This window comes from Cygnus atratus, chromosome 1 (genome assembly GCF_013377495.2).
Source record: "Cygnus atratus isolate AKBS03 ecotype Queensland, Australia chromosome 1, CAtr_DNAZoo_HiC_assembly, whole genome shotgun sequence".
Classification (NCBI taxonomy): Eukaryota; Metazoa; Chordata; class Aves; order Anseriformes; family Anatidae; genus Cygnus; species Cygnus atratus.
Window position 1 is genome coordinate 121,582,676 of NC_066362.1, and position 17,737 is coordinate 121,600,412.

Below are 17,737 nucleotides of genomic sequence, written 5' to 3' on the forward strand. Positions count from 1 at the left end.
TAGAAAGTATATGTCATATATCAAACAGATCAAGAGAAACCAGTACAGCAAAGCTCCAAAATCCACTCAGCTGCAGTGATTCACAGTGATTAATACTTACATGTGTGCAGAACTATTTTGTTGAATCAGGATGCAGTAAGGTGCAGCTAAAAGCTTTAAAATGCCATTACATACTTAAATGCAGGTTTTGTTGATCAGTGTTATGGAAAGATTTAAATTTGAGAGATTCACAAATGAGCGCATATGAAATAACTACATGTAAAAAATATGTCATTGGTTATGAATAGTTTCTTAGGGAGCTTTGAATTCCTTAGACTCACCCAGATAGCAATTATTTTTCTTCTGAGTCAGAATATGTCTTAAAAGCCTCTCAACTTTCACATTTAGAACTATCACCTGAGGAAAGGGCCCAGAATGTCACTAAACTTCTCCGAAGGCAAGCAGATGAGGTCAAAACTGAGTGGGATAAGCTGAATCTACATTCTGCTGATTGGCAAAAGAAGATAGATGATGCTCTTGAAAGACTGCAGGGTCTTCAAGAAGCAATGGATGAACTGGACCTGAAACTACGCCAGGCTGAAGTGTTCAAGGGATCCTGGCAGCCAGTGGGGGATCTGCTAATTGACTCTCTGCAGGATCACTTAGAAAAAGTCAAGGTACGTGTCAGTATATCAGTATTTTTAAGTATAAAATATTTGGCTAGTTCATTATGTGAATTCCAAAATCAGGAATTAACTTGTAAAAAATGAGAAATAGACAGCTTTGTAACATAGTGATTTATTCTTTTTTTTTTTTTTTTTTTAAGAAAGTGCATATAAGGAGTTTTATTATTTATGCAATTAAAATGGAGTGGAGTCAACATTGAGAATGTATATTGCAAACACATTTCAAAAACACTATAGGAATGTGTAATATCCTCAGCCCGTTTAACTCAGTTCAGGAAATGCAGAGTTAAGTTTAAAGACCACAAGACAGGGTATATAGGAGAATATATGATGAATGTATGCAAAATTAATTGTGTCCTTTATTATAGTTTGGTAAGCAGGATAAGCACAATTGTGTCTGTAGTTATAGAGTAGAATTTAAATAATTTAAAGTGTATGGCTTTGGTGTTGTTTTGCCATGATGGTGGTATTTGTCATCTGTCTCATTTGATAGGTAGACTTCATATTTAATTTAGTTTAAAAACACAAAAAAAATGGAAAAAGCATCATTATTTTCAGTAATAATGCTTACCTGCTTTCAGGGGCTGTTTCATAAGATCACTGCTTATGGAAAAACTCATGAGGACTTGTCCGTTTTCGGCATGAAAGCCATGGCCAGACTGTATAAGTACTACAGGATTACTTCAGCTAGGGCACAATAGAGGTAGTTGCCATTTTGATAAGAACAAAGTGCCTCTGTTCCATTCTCATAAATGGGAATCATTTGTCATTTTGAAAGAGACCTGAGCTGACTGCTATTTTCTCTACTAGATCATTAGGATCTAAGAAAGAGGAAATAGAATGACTACTGGCAAGAAAAAAATGCCTTTAAAAATCAAATGTAGCTTTAAAAAAAAAAAAAAGTCCTTGAATTTTAATTACATAGAAGTTTTAATGAGTGTCCTGTGTAAATATTGTGCAAGACAAGTGAATTTCATGGTAGATGATCAACAGCTGGCTGCATAATTTCTTTTTCTTCTTTTATATGAACAGAAGAGATCTATTTATAAATTATCATAACATGCCTTCCGTTATACCCAGGGATTTTTTTGCCTGTGTGATTTTGAAGAAGATATTCTGAACAGAAACATTGAATCTCTGATATTACTAGAAAACAAAGCAAGTTGCTTAATTCTAAATCTGTGACCATAAAGCTGTGACTCCATAATTATAGTGCTGAATCGTGCTACAGTTCTGTCCTGGAGGATGGAATCGAATTCTAATAACAGCCATGATAAAATAGGACTCTTAAAGCTTTTGAAAATCCTGAGGTACTATCTCTGTTCATTCTGAAGTCTTAGCATAGGGCCAGACAGAAACCAAAAATTCTGTTTCAAGATTTAAAATCAGATGCTACCGCCTACCCCCTACTCTCATTTGGACCATATTTACTTAAAATATTTATATTTTATAGGCTATCATCCCTAAGATCATCAGTCAAACAGTTAATGAAAAAAAAAAAACCAACATACAGAATATATTCATATCCTTGTAAACTATAATTTTTCACATCCTATATGACAATTATAGGGTATTCTAGTGATACTGTGCTTTCAGCAGCTTCTAAATGATCATAATTAGTACTGCCTAGGTAATGAAAGAACGCAGTAGGGCAAAAGCTGAATAATTTTAACTCTGTGAGTACTATAATAATTGTCCCCCAAAGTGCTGCCTAGAATATATTTATTGTTTTAATGAAATGTAATTCCAACATAGATACTGAAGACAGATGCATATATTCACTGGGCAACGTAACCATGATTGTAAAATGAATAACCAGCAAGAAAGCTACAATTGTGCCTGCAGTTTGAAAGCTATCCTTATAAATGAATAAATATATGTTTAGGGTTTACCTCAGTTATTCATATTTATGACATCCGTATTTTTCTTAGAGTGAAAGCTGTTTTTGAAAAGTTGCAAATCAACAACCACCATTTATGTAACCTTAAAACAGAGCATTTAAATTCTTTAAAAGTTTTCAAGCTTGCATTTGCTACATCCAAACTAGATGTACAATAGAAACTTTGATCTTGATCTTTTATATTCTTAGCATATTTACCTAAGGCGTAAAAGTATTTTAAATATTCTCACAACCATAGCCTTAATTCTTGGGTTTATTTTTTTCAAAAGCTGAAGGAGAGGGTTTAGTGTAAAGACAGTGTATTATCTGTGACAGTAGCAACAAGATTTGTTTTTGTTTTTTAACATTATGTACCATTTTTACATTGAATATATTTTTAGATAGTAAGCTCATTTCTTATTTACTCCTTGTCTTGATAACCTTAGATTACTATCTCAGTAATGATCAAATTTAGTCAGTTTTTCATTATTTCCCTTTGTTTTGTTAAAATGAGTCCCAAACAATTAGAAAGCTCTTTTGTGTGTGTGTGTGTGTTTCATTTCCATAACTATTAAAGATGTGAGAGAGGAAAAATATTTTGGCAACTTTTGTGTACAATAAACTAAAATAAATCAAGGCCTTTCTACAAAATGCAATGGATATTTATATTCTATAAGATTTAACAACTACATAAAAAATAAACTTTCAGTAACTGTATTATATTTGTTTACAAGTATTACTTGTAAAAGTGTTACTTGTAAACAAAATTGTTGTTTTGAGGGGAAAATCAAGCTACTGAAAGAATGCTTGTCTAATGCCTGAAAGTCTTAATAAGATTATGAAAGCTAATATGGAAACATTTTCTTAATGGGTATGTAGAAGTGGCTCAAAGTGTTAGCCAGATAAGCATCAGCGTCTACTTTGCCTGTGCTACAGAAATGAAGACCATTTCTCCTAGCCTAAATTGGAGGTTATGCAGTGAAGGCTGAAGAAGCAAGAGAGATTTCTGGTAGAGGGACAAGTGGAAGGAGGGGAAAGTAAGCGCCAACCTGCACAGTACTGAGTCGATTCCAACTACATCCTAGTTCACTCTTCCAGTCTACAGACCCAGGCCTTAGCTCCAAAACTTCTCTAGTCCCCCAAAGTGGCATACGTGTCTGAGAAAGGAAAATGAGTTAAAAGCTGTTGTGTAGTTTCTAATGTAGAATTTTAAAACTGACTTTATCCCAATCTGAAGGACTGGGAGAATCACTGAGACCTGATTAAACTCTGCAGGAGATTTTAGATGCCTTTAATATCTGATATTTGGCCTACATATGGGAAGCTGGTCTGACATATACCTGGTTGCTACAGTTTTCTTCTTGCTTCTTGTTTTCTTCCCAGTAATTGATTCTCCTAAAGGTTAAATACTTTTCCTTTGAAAATGTTTGGATTAAAAAACTAAGTTTGCTGAAGAAGACAGAGTTTGTATGGCCTTCAGTTAGAAAAATTATTATTAAACAATGAAGATTTTTCATTATAAATGATATTATCAGTCAAACATTATCAAATTGATGTATTCTACATATGTCATCTTTGCTTTGTGTTTGTTTGTTTGTTTTGGGGGGGGGAGATTATTATTTTTTTTTTGTGATGTGTATCACAATGATTGATGGTACTACAGTGTGAGGGAAAGTACCTATTACCTTCTATATATCTAAGCACCCCAAATATCTTCTGAGCAGATCAGGTCCAATAATGGTCAAATGAGCTACTGTGATACGATTTCTTGCAAATCCTTCTCATAATGGAGATCACAGTAGTCTTCCCAAATCTAAACTGATGAATATCTTCCCAGGGAATAACTTTGCCCAGTGCCATTTGTCACTGTTCTCTTTAGTCGTAGTTGCTGGAGCTCTTAAAGTCAAAGTCATGGTGTGATGTTGAACTTGTACAAAATAAGTAATCCTTGATCAGTATTACTGACTTATTATTACAGATCCTTGGTCTGTATTTATGTACCAACTGGTATTTAGCTCTGGTTCTGAGGACAAGATAGTTTCAGATACCTCAACCAAAGAATGTAATGTAGACTACAGATCATACATACTTTCAGAGCTCTCTGCTTCTTTGTCCTGTTATTATCCCTTTTTTTCCCTCTCACATATAGGTGACCTTATGATCTTATCTGCAGACTGAAATGCAGCTTTCTTAATAACACACAGTCTCTCCCTCTTTGTTCCCCTCCCCCCCCCCAAAAAAAAAGGGTTATGCTAGTAGTATGCACCAGTCATTGCTTGCCATACTGATACCTTCTCACTGTTCTGTTGTCTATTTCTCATCTAGCTGATGAGAAATACTAATAGTAATGGATGCTGTTGGTTATTCAGGGAACCCTGATGAATTTTTGGATTTTGATACTTTATGCTCTGAAAAGTTCTTTGGAAGCTCAAAGCCACTCTTTTGGGATGTTGTGCCCAGAATTTTGTGAATGAGAAGGCAATATGATAGTAATGGTGCAGTTGTGCAGTTTATCTGTTACTGAAGGTAGTTCAGCTAATCCAGCATGCTTGAGAGCACAATGCAAAGTGCTTCCTCTTGCTAGTGGTACTCTACCATATCACTGGCAGCACAGGACGGGTCCAGTTATTAACAGTTCAGTTGCCTGTCATACACAATGCTATAAATGAACAGCGGAGCCTTTGTACTCCGTGAGGGATATAACTCCTGTCTGAATTTCTCTGAACCACTGTGAAGTAAACAAACCATAGAACAGGCAGTAGTGTTTGTGGTTCATCTTGTTGCAGACAGAAGTGTGGATCTCAAGCACACCTGCCAAATAAAAGCTGAATTGCGTAGCCCTGTCTTCAGGTGACTCGATTCTGCTAGAGACTGATTTGTTCTCCTTTATTATCACATAAGGAGGGTGCCTTGATTCAATATGGGGATTGTTAATGGTAAAAAGCAGAACAGAATTTAGTGCCATAGGTCTTGCATTTTCTTGTGAGCAGGTTTCATGCAAGTCTGAATCTTGCTCCTTAAGAACTGGTTGTAGTTATTAGAGATTTACATGTATGAATAAAATACTTTCCCAGAAAGACTAGGAATTTTGCATATAGATTATGAATTTTAATATATTTAACATAACAAGTGTATCCACAGAGGCTGTAAGTATTATTTTTCTTTTTTTGCAGCCTATATTACAGCTTTTACTAATTCTTTTCTACATAATTATGAAACAAAGGGCCATGAGGAATTCACATGAGCACTGTATAAGTAACCCTTATTTTCTGAACTGTATGCTGTTTAGCTCAGGCTTTCTTCAGCATAATTGACAGCTGTTGCCAATTGTATGCTGCTGACAAATGTTCACGGGAAAGTGCCAACCTGAAGCTTCTTTCTAATTATGAACTGAACAGTGCTTGCGTTTATGCACAGTTGAGAAATGAACTGATCTGCTCATCATCTACTCCAAAATGCCTTTCTATATGCACTCAAGCCTTTTGTCCCTAGCCATCTCTTCTTTAAATGAGATCAAAAGGAAGATAACCCTGTAAAATAATTATTTAAATTTCAGTTGTGTGCATATGTGGCCATAGAAAGAAAAGAAATAGATTTGGCAAGCTTAAAATACCACATTCTTACAAACTAATCCTAAAACAGCGACCTGAACTGGTGGACAATGAATGAACATAAGCAGTTCATTAAAAAAAAAAAAATTATTCTATATTCTTCTGTACTTCATCCTGGTACTGTTCAACTGCTGCTTTGCCAAAAAGAGATATTTCAGAAAAGTGGACTCTTACAGTGCTATTATGAAGGAACTGTGCTGGCAGCTGCCTACAATGGAAACTCTGAGAGGAAAGAGAATTGTTGAATTTCTAGTTTATATTCTCATTCATAGTAAAATAAAACATTAAAAATCTTTAAAAAGTATTTGAAACAATGTAATTGATAATACATTACTCTGTAATTAAAGTAATTCATAATCTTCTATCCTTCCTGAAGAAATAATATTTTTGGAAGGAATTATTAGGGCTCACATACAGAAAAAATGAGTGACACCTAAAAACAGCAATAGTCCACATTTATCTCCTCCTAGCAAAAGAGATATATACTGGACATGAAGAGACTAGGTTTAAATGGTTACATAGAAACTATGCAAGAAAAAATTATCTGGAAGTTACATTTAATAACCAGAATTTTCAAACATCTAGATATCAATACCAATACTAGATCCATATTACAGTAAATTGCGGTCAGACTGTAATATGATGCCTGTGTTCCTGTTAATTTTATGTTCAGGTAAAATTAAGTGAGCCAGCAGAGCTCATGAAGTCCAGTCTATAAAATAAAATGACATTATTGCATATAACAGTGCATTTTGAGGTCTTTTTAATTTCTCTTCTTTAATAGTAGACTCTCTCTCTCTCTCTCTCTCTCTCTCTCTCTCTCTCTGTCTCTCTGTATATATATATATATATATATAAATATTAACTTGTCTGATATTTTGAACAAATCCAAAGCGCAACCCCTTCCTTGTTTCAAATTTTTACTGTGTGTATCACTTTTTTTTTTTAAATGTGCACCACTGTTTTCACCATGTTTACAGACAAATTTCTATTTCCATTTAGCAGAATTTGCAGCTGAAAAGCCTACAGAAGTAAGTGGCCCTAAAATATTGTTTCAGCAGTTTCAGTACTCATGGGCAAGGATGTATTTTGACAACATACAAGCATTACTCCCCTTTATAGCTCAACTCCCTATTATTCTTAAGTTTAAAGACCCCCAAATTCCAAAGCATTCCATACACAGAGTATTAGAGTATGAACTAAGATTTGCTTAAGTATTATTAAATTTTGTCATACTAAAAGATGACAGAATCCTTTGGATGACAGCTAAGTAGAAAACTATAATTTCCTTCCATGTAGGAGATGGAAGTATTAATGTTTCCTTCAGGCTAAACTGAAGTAACAACTGCTACAAATGCTTCTCAAGTTTTCCATTTCATACATACATCATTCTGTGATAGAATCACACAATGATTATTTCTGATGTCTCCTTAGACTACTTTGAAATGCATACACTTTTTTTCAATTTAATTTGAACTCCAGCTGCCTGACACCAAAGTCTGACAACAAAGTCGATTGGAATTACATTGTCTTACTTCCTTTAATTCTCTTAATACATTCTGTGCTGGACTCCATGATTTTTAAAAACTAACTCCTACAGAATAACCGTTCCCTATTTCATTTGCTAGCGTTCCTCCCACTCCCAAATTGTCCCTGAGACAATTGTGATCCTCTCTACAAGCAAATTTTGTAATTGTGAAATATTTGTAGATTCGAGATTTTTTCTAAGTATGATACTGTAAAGGGAGGAGAGACCTAATGGCATTTTAGAGGACTTTATGGTTTTAGCTTTAAATGCAGTCAATAAAAACAAATTTTATAAAATACCAAAAACTCTTCAGCTACTATTTTAATACTAATATAAAATAAAACATCGATGACTGTAACAGGATGTAATAAACTTTATTTTAAAATAAATTGAAATCTCATTTAAATCTTTAAATTCATTGGAAATCTTTGTCGTCCTACAGATGTCCATATTTTAGATTGAGGAATATTTTTGTTAATTTAAAATTTATTGAATTTGCTATGATGAAAATGGTAGTTGGAATTTGTTGCATTTTTAATAGATTAACTTTCAGGAGGTTGTAAAATACCAATGACTCTTCAGCTAAATACATCACCTACTTGGTTGTACAGCCTAGTATGTTGTTTTTATCTTTTTAAATACAGTTTTATACAATGGAGAATTCAGTAGGTTTGGTTGGTTGGCACTCGTGGAGGCAAATTTAATTTTCCAAGGTTTGTTTTAAATATGAAATTGGGTTAAAAACTGTGGAGTGCTTCATCACATTGTTGTACCAGTTTAGGTTAGTTCTGCCATCGTTCTTAGTTTGTAGTAGATGAAAGTTAATCAGTTCTGTTCTGTGGTCTTTTGTTTTAACAGCTTATGAATTTATTTTCTCACATGAAAAGAAATGTAATCACAAGCAGTTATTTAATATGTAATAGTCATGTATTTGCAACTGATACAAATTTAATCTACAAGCCTCATCTGTCTTACTTTGCTTGGAAATCAGTCACAAAAGACTGCAGAGTTTGTTATGGTGATAACTAAGGCAATAGCCCATAACTAAGTTCATTTTAAATACATAAAGCAAACCATTATTCCCTCTGCTGATTCCTTTTGCAATAAATAAGCTATACATTTGTGATCTCTTCTGATTTAGGTGTTACCACTTTAATTATAGTGAATGTTTTATAGAAATTAATGTAATTTTTGACCATATCACACTATCTATTTTAATGTTTAATTTCCATTTTTCACATAAGAACAGTAATAAAGTGATGGGTAGGCAGAGAATTGTAATCTTAAGAGTAGCCTTGTAAACTTTAAACTGTCCTTGACTATACTATTTACCGGAATACAAAGAATCATTAAGATACAGAAACGTTAATGCTGTTCTGCTAACAAGGAACAACCAAAAAGTGAGTATTCTTTAACTTTCTTGATAATCACAAGTGTAAGACATGGTCTCTGGAACCCTGGAATTATGGGAACATTTTGGGAAGGAACCAGTACCTGGGCTCCGGTTGCAACAGGTTTCACTAGAGCAATTTCATTCTTCACATATATACATTTGCACCTTATGCAGTCTAGCTAGAGTTGAAGTCAGAGACTATTCTGGATAAAGATTCTTTGAAAACAAGTCTGCTAATTGTGAAAGATAAAAGTTAGACTGATGTTCAGCTGAAAGGAGAATGAAAAGAAGCAACCTGACAGAGAAGCTTAGTGGCAGCATTACAATGCATTCAAAATGAATAATTTCATTTTTTTTAAGCACATTTTTGTTTGCATCATTTTGTGAGTATTTGTGAGAAGTGCTTGTATCTTTTGGTTGATAAAAGGTGAGCTGTAATCTCCCCTACAGTGGCCTACACATAATTTGAGTCTTATTAGTATTCACATAGATTTTTTTAATCTTCTTCAGATCAAACATCTAGTGTTTTTATGTCTATGTATGTGTACATGTGCATGTGTGTTTGTGTATGTAATAGTTGAAATTGGTCGTCCAGAGTTCTCTACATACTAATAATCAATACACTTACCTTGTCTAATTTATTGCATAATTAACTTTATTCTTTTTCTTAATGATAGTTCCATCTGTTGCATTCCATTGAAAAACATCTTCTTTTTAAATGACTTTTTCTTGCATTAGATTATAATAGGTATCTTAATATTATTTTTCTATTTTAAATGTTAACATTCTTGTATGAGAAAGAAGTATAACAAGACCCAAAGAAGTAGTGTTTTGAATAAAATATGTACCTGAAGATTAATGTGCATAAGTGTATTAATTAATGCAGTTATTAGTAGAACAGATTGACTATTTCTCTTTGATTAAGGGCCATTGGGATAAATAATAGTTAACTTTTTCCTTAGGTGTAGAAAAAATCCTGAATTCTAAAGAAGAAAATAGGTGACCAATAAAAAATTGATTTTTTTTTTCTACCTCCAACCCACTTTGGTAGAATGTGCTATTATTAGATCAACAGTTCTCATTTAGAGCCAAATTTTTCCTTTTCTGAACTTATCCTGCTGATTTCAGTGGGAGCTCAACGTGAACATCTGCAGGCAGAATTTGACTTTTTAAGTATTGGTAATCTCTGATCTGTTTCTGATAGCCTGCTGAGAGAAGTGACTAATACATGTATAAAGACTTGCCTGTCTTTTTATGCCTCTGAAGTTCAGAATTGAGGTCAGACCAGAACATTTTTAAGAGATTGCTGTTTATCAGAATAAGAATGGGACTTGAGCTTTTAGAAGCAGAATTAAACACCGATGTTTAAAAACCAAAGTGCTATACCTACTCTATGCTGGTACTCTAGCATTTAACAGAGCTTTTTGTTTTATCCAGTCTTCCATGTAAATCCAGCACATACAGACACTTAACTGATGACCAAGTATTAATATTCGTGGACTTGACATTACATCAGAGATGTTCTTGAACTCTTATGATTCTGTTCAATTTTTTTTTCTTTTTTTTTTCCTTTTTCTTTTTTTTTTTTTTTACTTGGAAATGTAAATATTTACCACCACCACCACACCACCCTGAAGTACAATACCAGTAACATTTTTTTTCTTTTAGTGTAGTACCATTTTATTTAATCTTTTCTAAGTGAGTGTGGTTCAGGCAAGTGGGTAGATAACAGGAGGAAAGGTATCTCCAAGGAGCAAGGATACCAGAAATCCTGTGTCACACTGATCTTCTATGTATTATCTGCTCTTGAAACATTTCCAAGTACAGAAAAGGACATATCAGAAGTGTATGTATAACCTGAGACTTGTATGTTCATTGGGATGCATGAGGAGGGAAAAGGAGGAAGGAATGCTAGAAGTGAATTTTAATGCTGTCTGCTTTCTGTGAGGCCGCTTTTTTTTTTCTTTTTTTTTTTTTTTTCCTCCATTAAGAGGTCTGGCAGTATTGTTTTTAATAAAATCTTTGCTTAGAAGCATTGGCTCTCCTATTCCTGTCACAATTATGGACTCAGGGAATATATTCTGCTGTTATATCTATCAAGTATGCAGATTCTGTAATGATATTTTTACTATGATATCGGCAAATCAATGCACAAAACAAAATCAATTTATCAAGCTCGTATACTGGTACACAGTAGTGATTTAGGGACTGCTTGAAGTAGGGAATACAATGAATGTTAGATTGCCTGGGATGCTTATCAGTGACACATTGTACTATAGTTTTCTCATTTTAATACCTATTATTTAAAGCCTAATAGAATTTTGTCTTTTTGTTCAAGGTTAACCCATAATAAAACCTGGTAATTGCTAGTTAGTGCTTCTAAAGTGCTTCTCATGTTCCAGGTAGTATGAGCTAATCTTCTCAGCTTCTTTCTGAAACTGCAATAGAAGTAGTATTATCCCCAATTTACAAATAGGGCAATTGAATCAGTGAAACTAATTTGTCCAGACAGCAATGCCACTCAAATTATTTTTATTCTCTTAGGCTTTTACCTGCAAATTGTTTTATTTTAGTACAGTTAAATTATCTGGAAGATTAAGAATGACAATTTTCATCATTTTCAGCTGGAGCCACAGCTACTCATTTCCAAGAGCTGCAGCCTGCTCTCCCTCCAGATGTGGCAGGGCAGCCTCCCACCCAAAAGGGTTTCAACCTGAATGCCTGGGAAGATGCTACTTTAAAACCCTAAACCTGTTACATTTTTTAAGTTTTATTTAATTGTCTCATTATTAGTATTTTATTTAAGCATTCTTTCTTCCTACATTAGCATAAAAAGTAAATTGTTCTAGGTTATGTTCTACTAAAGTCTGCCTTTAGAAATGTATTCCCTTTTCTGGTGTTTTTGAGGATGTTCCCATTAGAAGGAAGAAGCCCAGGAATTTCCACCTTGTCTTGGAGATTTTGTCTTGAAGTTTCACCCCACCCATCATATAGTAGTGGTAAAGAGGAGAGTTATAATATTAATTAAAGAACTGGAAAATACTAGTTTAGGAAAGGACTCAACAGTCTTTCTGATCTACGCTCTTCTGGAGGTTAAAGATTGGATGAAATATAATAACTCCTCCTGGTATGAAGTTCTGTGAAGAAAAAAAAAGTCTCCCTTTCTAAAAGTAGTAAAAATTCCTAATCTGTGTATGTTTTTTTATTAAAAAAGAGAGGAAGAGTTTTTGAAGCTTCTGGTCTGAATTCTTTTAATGTTATTTGCATGTCAGAATACAATCTGTCTTAGTAGCATTTAAGCTAGCTGTTGAATGGCCATGCTAGGAATCTATATTTTTCATCCTAGGTTTTGAAATACAAGTTCTGCCTGCTGATGTTTTGAAGCTTGAGGTGGTTTGTAATATCATGATGCAGCTATTGTAACTTGTTTTAAACTGCTTCCTTCTTTTTTGTCTATGAAATACTACATTTACCTTTAAAATAACAGGCTGCCTTACAAACACAATAGGGATTTACTTTATAGTAGGTTTTTTTTAGTTTACTTTTTTGTTAGGGCAAGGAGAATTTGTGTGAGTCTCTGTTGCCTGAAAGAGTTTTTTATAACATCCGTTACTCAATCTTTTATGTTTGTGTATGTTTAATATACATTGTTTACTAGTTAACTAGTAAAGACTAATGGTTTAAAAGTAGGTTTGAGTGAAGCTCAAGGACCTGAACATATATATCTTTTCAAGTGCTTTTAGCTTTAATAATGCTGAATGAAACCATACTATATGAAAAATTTCCCTTATAAAAATCCCTTTATATTTTCTATGTTTTCCAAGCAGTGTGTATCAGACTTTCAGATTACAATTTGAAAAGCTTCAAGTTGGTTCCTAGGCACTCCATCTCATAATTGCCATATTAGCTTCTTGGTCACAAAATGACTGAGTGACTGACTTTGATTATGTGAAAAAATGGTGCAGAACTGTTTATGGACAATTTAGCAAGGATAGCCTTTGCCATGTCATGGCTATAGTTCTAACGGAGTGGATTACAAGCTAAATGTGGTCATGTACTTCTCCTCCTCCATGCAGGAGAACAAAATTTCAGAATACATTACAATGCAATAGCATGGATTGTCTTTATTCAGGGATCATAAAACTGCAAAAGTTCATAGCAGCCCTGATCATAACAAAGTGATATGTTTTTCAGGATATTTCCACCTATTAATGTGCTTCTATTTGTTGACGTCCTAATGTCTGCCTGTCTTTCCTTCTTTCTTTCTTTCTTTCTTTCTAGTTATTAAATTGCTCCAAATAGAGTGGAATAGACTAGAATAGTTCAGTTGAAAGGGACCTTCAAAGATCATCAAGCCCAACTGCTTGACCACTTCAGGGCTAACCAGAAGTTAAACTACATTATTGAGGGCATTATCCAAATACCTCTTGAGCATTGACAGGCACAGGGTAGGGTATCAACCACCTCACTAGGAAGCCTGTTCCAGTGTTTGACCACCCTCATGGTAAAGAAATTTTTCCTGATATCAGTCTGAACCTCCTCTGGCTTCTCCCCTTCGATAAATCAGAAAAATAATTCATGGCATTTGTTCCTTACTCATTTATTATATTCCACTTTTAATATCCTTACTTTTTAGTAAATACACATTTCATTTTCAAAATTGTAGGAATGAAATACCTTCTGAAAAATTTAATGTTTTATCAGATTCAGAGATACAGAATTCAGAATGGGATAGGAATAAAGGGCATTTTATTTCTTTCTTCCTTTATGTCTTTTATTTGAACTATTTTTATCCCTGAAAAGGATTTATATTCTACTCTGGTGCATTTTTGCTTGGTCATTTCTCAGTTTATAACAATATACATAATGGAAAATCAAATCAGCTAAAATCCATTTTGTTTCAACACTGCCTGTCCCCAGGAGCACTAGAATCAAATAAAAATACAGTGTGAGTTTAAAAGGAAGCTAAGGGTAGCATATTGGACTAGCAGCTGACAATCTCAGGTTTCACTGAAATTTGAATCAGTATACACTAAACCTATCAGAAAGGAAGTTTATTAATTTTTAATGAAAAAAATGGGGACTGTTCGACTTTCCTAGGTAGAATATGACAATTTTTTCTACCTTTGATAGTTTTAGATACAAATCTGAAGGTGTATTCTGGTCTATGAATATTCCTCTGCTTGAACACTGAGGGAGCTGAGGTAGAGAAATGTCAGTGCTGGGAACCTGCTGAGGCTGAGGTATAGGAAGACCTCACCTCACTGTGCAAGTGGATGCTGCTCTGATTTAGCTGCAGCTGCTGCTGGTATAAAAACCCAATACACCACAAGTTCATTTGACACAGGAGGGCTTTTCTCTGTAAGCCATCTCATACGTTCATCACATTTCCAGATATCCTTTTCTGTCTTTTTCACTGCTTACGAGAATTGAGGTTTAGCACAGATCTGTCCTAATGGGAGACTCTTCCATGTGAGGGAACTGAAAAAAAATGCCAGGCTGGCATGAGGCCACTGCTGTGTGTGTCTCACAGATCTGGGAAAACAGACTTTGTAGGTAACATTGGCCTTTTCTTGAGAAGTGCTTCATATTAATAAGTGTCAGAACATGTAAGTGGAATATATAAGAGGGTGGACTTCTTTTGCTCATAATTCTGGATGTACATAAGTCCATGCACCCTGATGGGATGAACCCACAAATGCTGGGTGAGCTGGCAGATGCCACTGCAACTCTCAATTATCTTAAGAAGGTCAAGTGACTGGGAAAGATTCCTGAAGACTGAAGGAGAGCAAATGTCAGTCCCTTCTTCGAGAAGGGCAGGAAAGAAGACAGGTCATTCAGTCCCACCTCAAGCTCTGTGAAAGAGGTTATTAACTTCTGAAGTCTTGAATATACCATCTTTGGGAGAAATTAGCTTTGAGATCAATTTCCCATGTAGTACTCAGAGCAAACCTGTATAGTGTTCAAATCAAGCCTGTAATTGCTGTAATTGCCAGGCCATAAAATCTGAGAAGAAAAGGTGGAGATTAAACCAAATTGCCTTTAACATCTTAGGCAGGCATCTATTCCTGTCTAATCCATAACCAAAAAGAAAAGACAGAGACTCATTTCCAGAAGCTAGAGTTGAACATTTGAAGTATTAGGTGCTTTGGTAAAATGAACTTTGTGTCCTTCAATTTTTCTTTTCAGCAAGAGATGGGCATCATTATATATTTGATGAAATTCATGATCCCTCCATACATGTGTATGGGAAATGTTAAGAACATTTGATCTTTAGTAATGTGTATAGGATGAGGACAAGATAGTCGGAAAGCAATGTTTCGTTATAGTTGTAGCATAATTGTTTACACATGGTCTTACAGAGATTTTCCTAAACTTATGAACATAATTTAAAGTGTTCTTAAGGCCATACAAAAGACAAAAGTAACACACACTCTCACACACACAAAAAAAAACCAAACCCTGCTCCCAAGCTATTTTTCATTGCAAAAAACGTTTCAAATAACTAGGAGATGGTAAGAATAGTGATTGGATTTGAAAATCATTATTGAAAATCTCAATTACTTATTATTAACTTCATGAATGAACAATTGTGTAATGATTGAAAATTATTAGATGGTATTTATTAGATGGTAATTATTAGATAGTTTCTGTTTAATATAATTTTTAATACAAATACAGCTAAACTCAGTCTCAGTACTACTGAGATGTACATGAGAATATGACTTACTATGTACATGCTATTGTGTTCCTTTTATCGATATGAATGCCAAGCAACAATAAGTTCTTGCTCACAGTACAGCTGCATTGTTGCTGTCTGTTCTGACAAGGTATTGAGGTTCTCTGTGCTGGACTATGTTTAAACATATATGGTAGATGGTGGGGTCAGTAAAAATCAGCTTGGTAAGAGAAAAAGCAAATTTATTGAAGCACTGACAATTCACGTTAGCAAACAATAAATAAAAGCCAGCCTGTATTTTACTTTACTGTTTTTCTCTTTGCATAAGGAACAAGTCTTGTTCTGAGAATACACTTCCTCTTCAGGTAATGTTTTCCAAGTGGCATAGGGGAATTTAGTCACACTATTCCATTAACTTGAGTGGGACAGAAGTTACAAGCTCTTGATTTAATTTTGCTTGGATTCGTGAATTCTATGTTTGCCTTGTTATCAGCTGTTGCACATGTGGCTGGGGGAGAAGAGGGGTCAAGAAGCAGAAATTGTGCATTGTATAGTCAATATTCCTTCCTGAATTTTCACTTATGACTTTTGTGATGGAAACTCCCTGAGGCTAGCAAAGTATATAATATATCTATTGTTATTGAAATAAGCTAATTCACTGTTTATTTACTCAAATGAGTCATGAATTTCCTTACAGATTTAAAGAAACTGATTTATGAATCCTAAACAAAAACATGTCCTTTTCATGGCCATGACAAAAGGCATCTCCATTTGGTGAGGTCTTTAAGTATAAAGACTTAGACTTTTGTATCTTTAGCTCCCTTCTGATCATTGGGCAGCCTTCCAAAGAGGCAGTTGGTGCTTTTCTATATGTTAGGGACCAATAAACAAAAGCAAGGAAAAACAAAACCAAAACAAGATGGCATGTGAAATAAGACATGCATAGAAGGACAGTAACAACAACAAAAAAGTAATCATGTTTAAATAAATATTTGCTCATAGAGTTGGTATTCTAAAACGAGTTGAGGGCTGTGTTGGCTTTTACAATTATTTTTATTTATTTATTTTTTTTTTCAGCAGGATACCCAAAGCACTAGCAACTTTAATGGAAAAGGACCTACAAATTATTGTGGGGGTGGAGGGTGAGGGAGTAGGAGAGTGGTTAGTCTGCATATTCTGAAATAAGTAAGAAACCAATCTACTGGCACTTGAGTTCTAAAAGGGTCTGTCAAACACTTCAAGAGATAGATGAGCATGGAAAGCATATCATTCAATGTGATCACCTGGGGTTAAAAATACCACAGCTGAAGAGATAAGATGGGGGAATGAAAGTACTTGGTTTCAAACATAAATGTAATATGCACATATCAGAAAACTGATGGAAATAAATAAGTAGTAGACACTGTAGCATCCAAGTTACGAATTGCACAGTAAAAAAGAGTAAGTTTCTGACAGTGGTGGCCTAATGCTATATTTAATGAAGGTTAGGAATCAAATCACAAAGATGGATGAATTTTATCAAACTAGCCTGAAATCCTTTGGAATTTGAAATTCCATCCCCAAATAGAAAATATGGAGTGTTAGGGAACACTAAGAAGATAATTGATAAGGGAGACATTTCAAGAAGGGAAATTACAGTAAGTGCCTTGTCAGAGCATGCTTTTAAGATTACATTTTCAGATTAAAACAAAAACAAAAACAACAAAAAAACACTGCTTCATGGAGTAACCTCTTAGGGTGGCCACAAATGGGAGAAGAAATATTTGGCGTGGTACTAAGCAATACAGGTTCAAAACATTGCTATCGTAATAGGGATCATTATGAACTAAAGGTCAACATTTTTGCAGGGATAAAACAAAATAAAAACAAAACAAAAACAAAAATAATAAAACTATCCACCACAGCGACATTCAGTTTTCAGAAGGAGAACTATACACAAATGAAGAACTCTACTTAAAAAAATCCAAAAAGAGTAAAATTTG

General features: G+C 34.3%; 1 protein-coding gene across 1 annotated transcript in view; it reads left to right on the top strand.

Moving 5' to 3' along the window:
• Positions 1-17,737, top strand: part of DMD (dystrophin) — a 1,075,555-nt gene that overhangs the window by 890,406 nt on the left and 167,412 nt on the right. Inside the window, 1 exon segment of the mRNA XM_035542302.2 lies at positions 388-656. Coding sequence (XP_035398195.1) covers positions 388-656 — 269 coding nt within the window.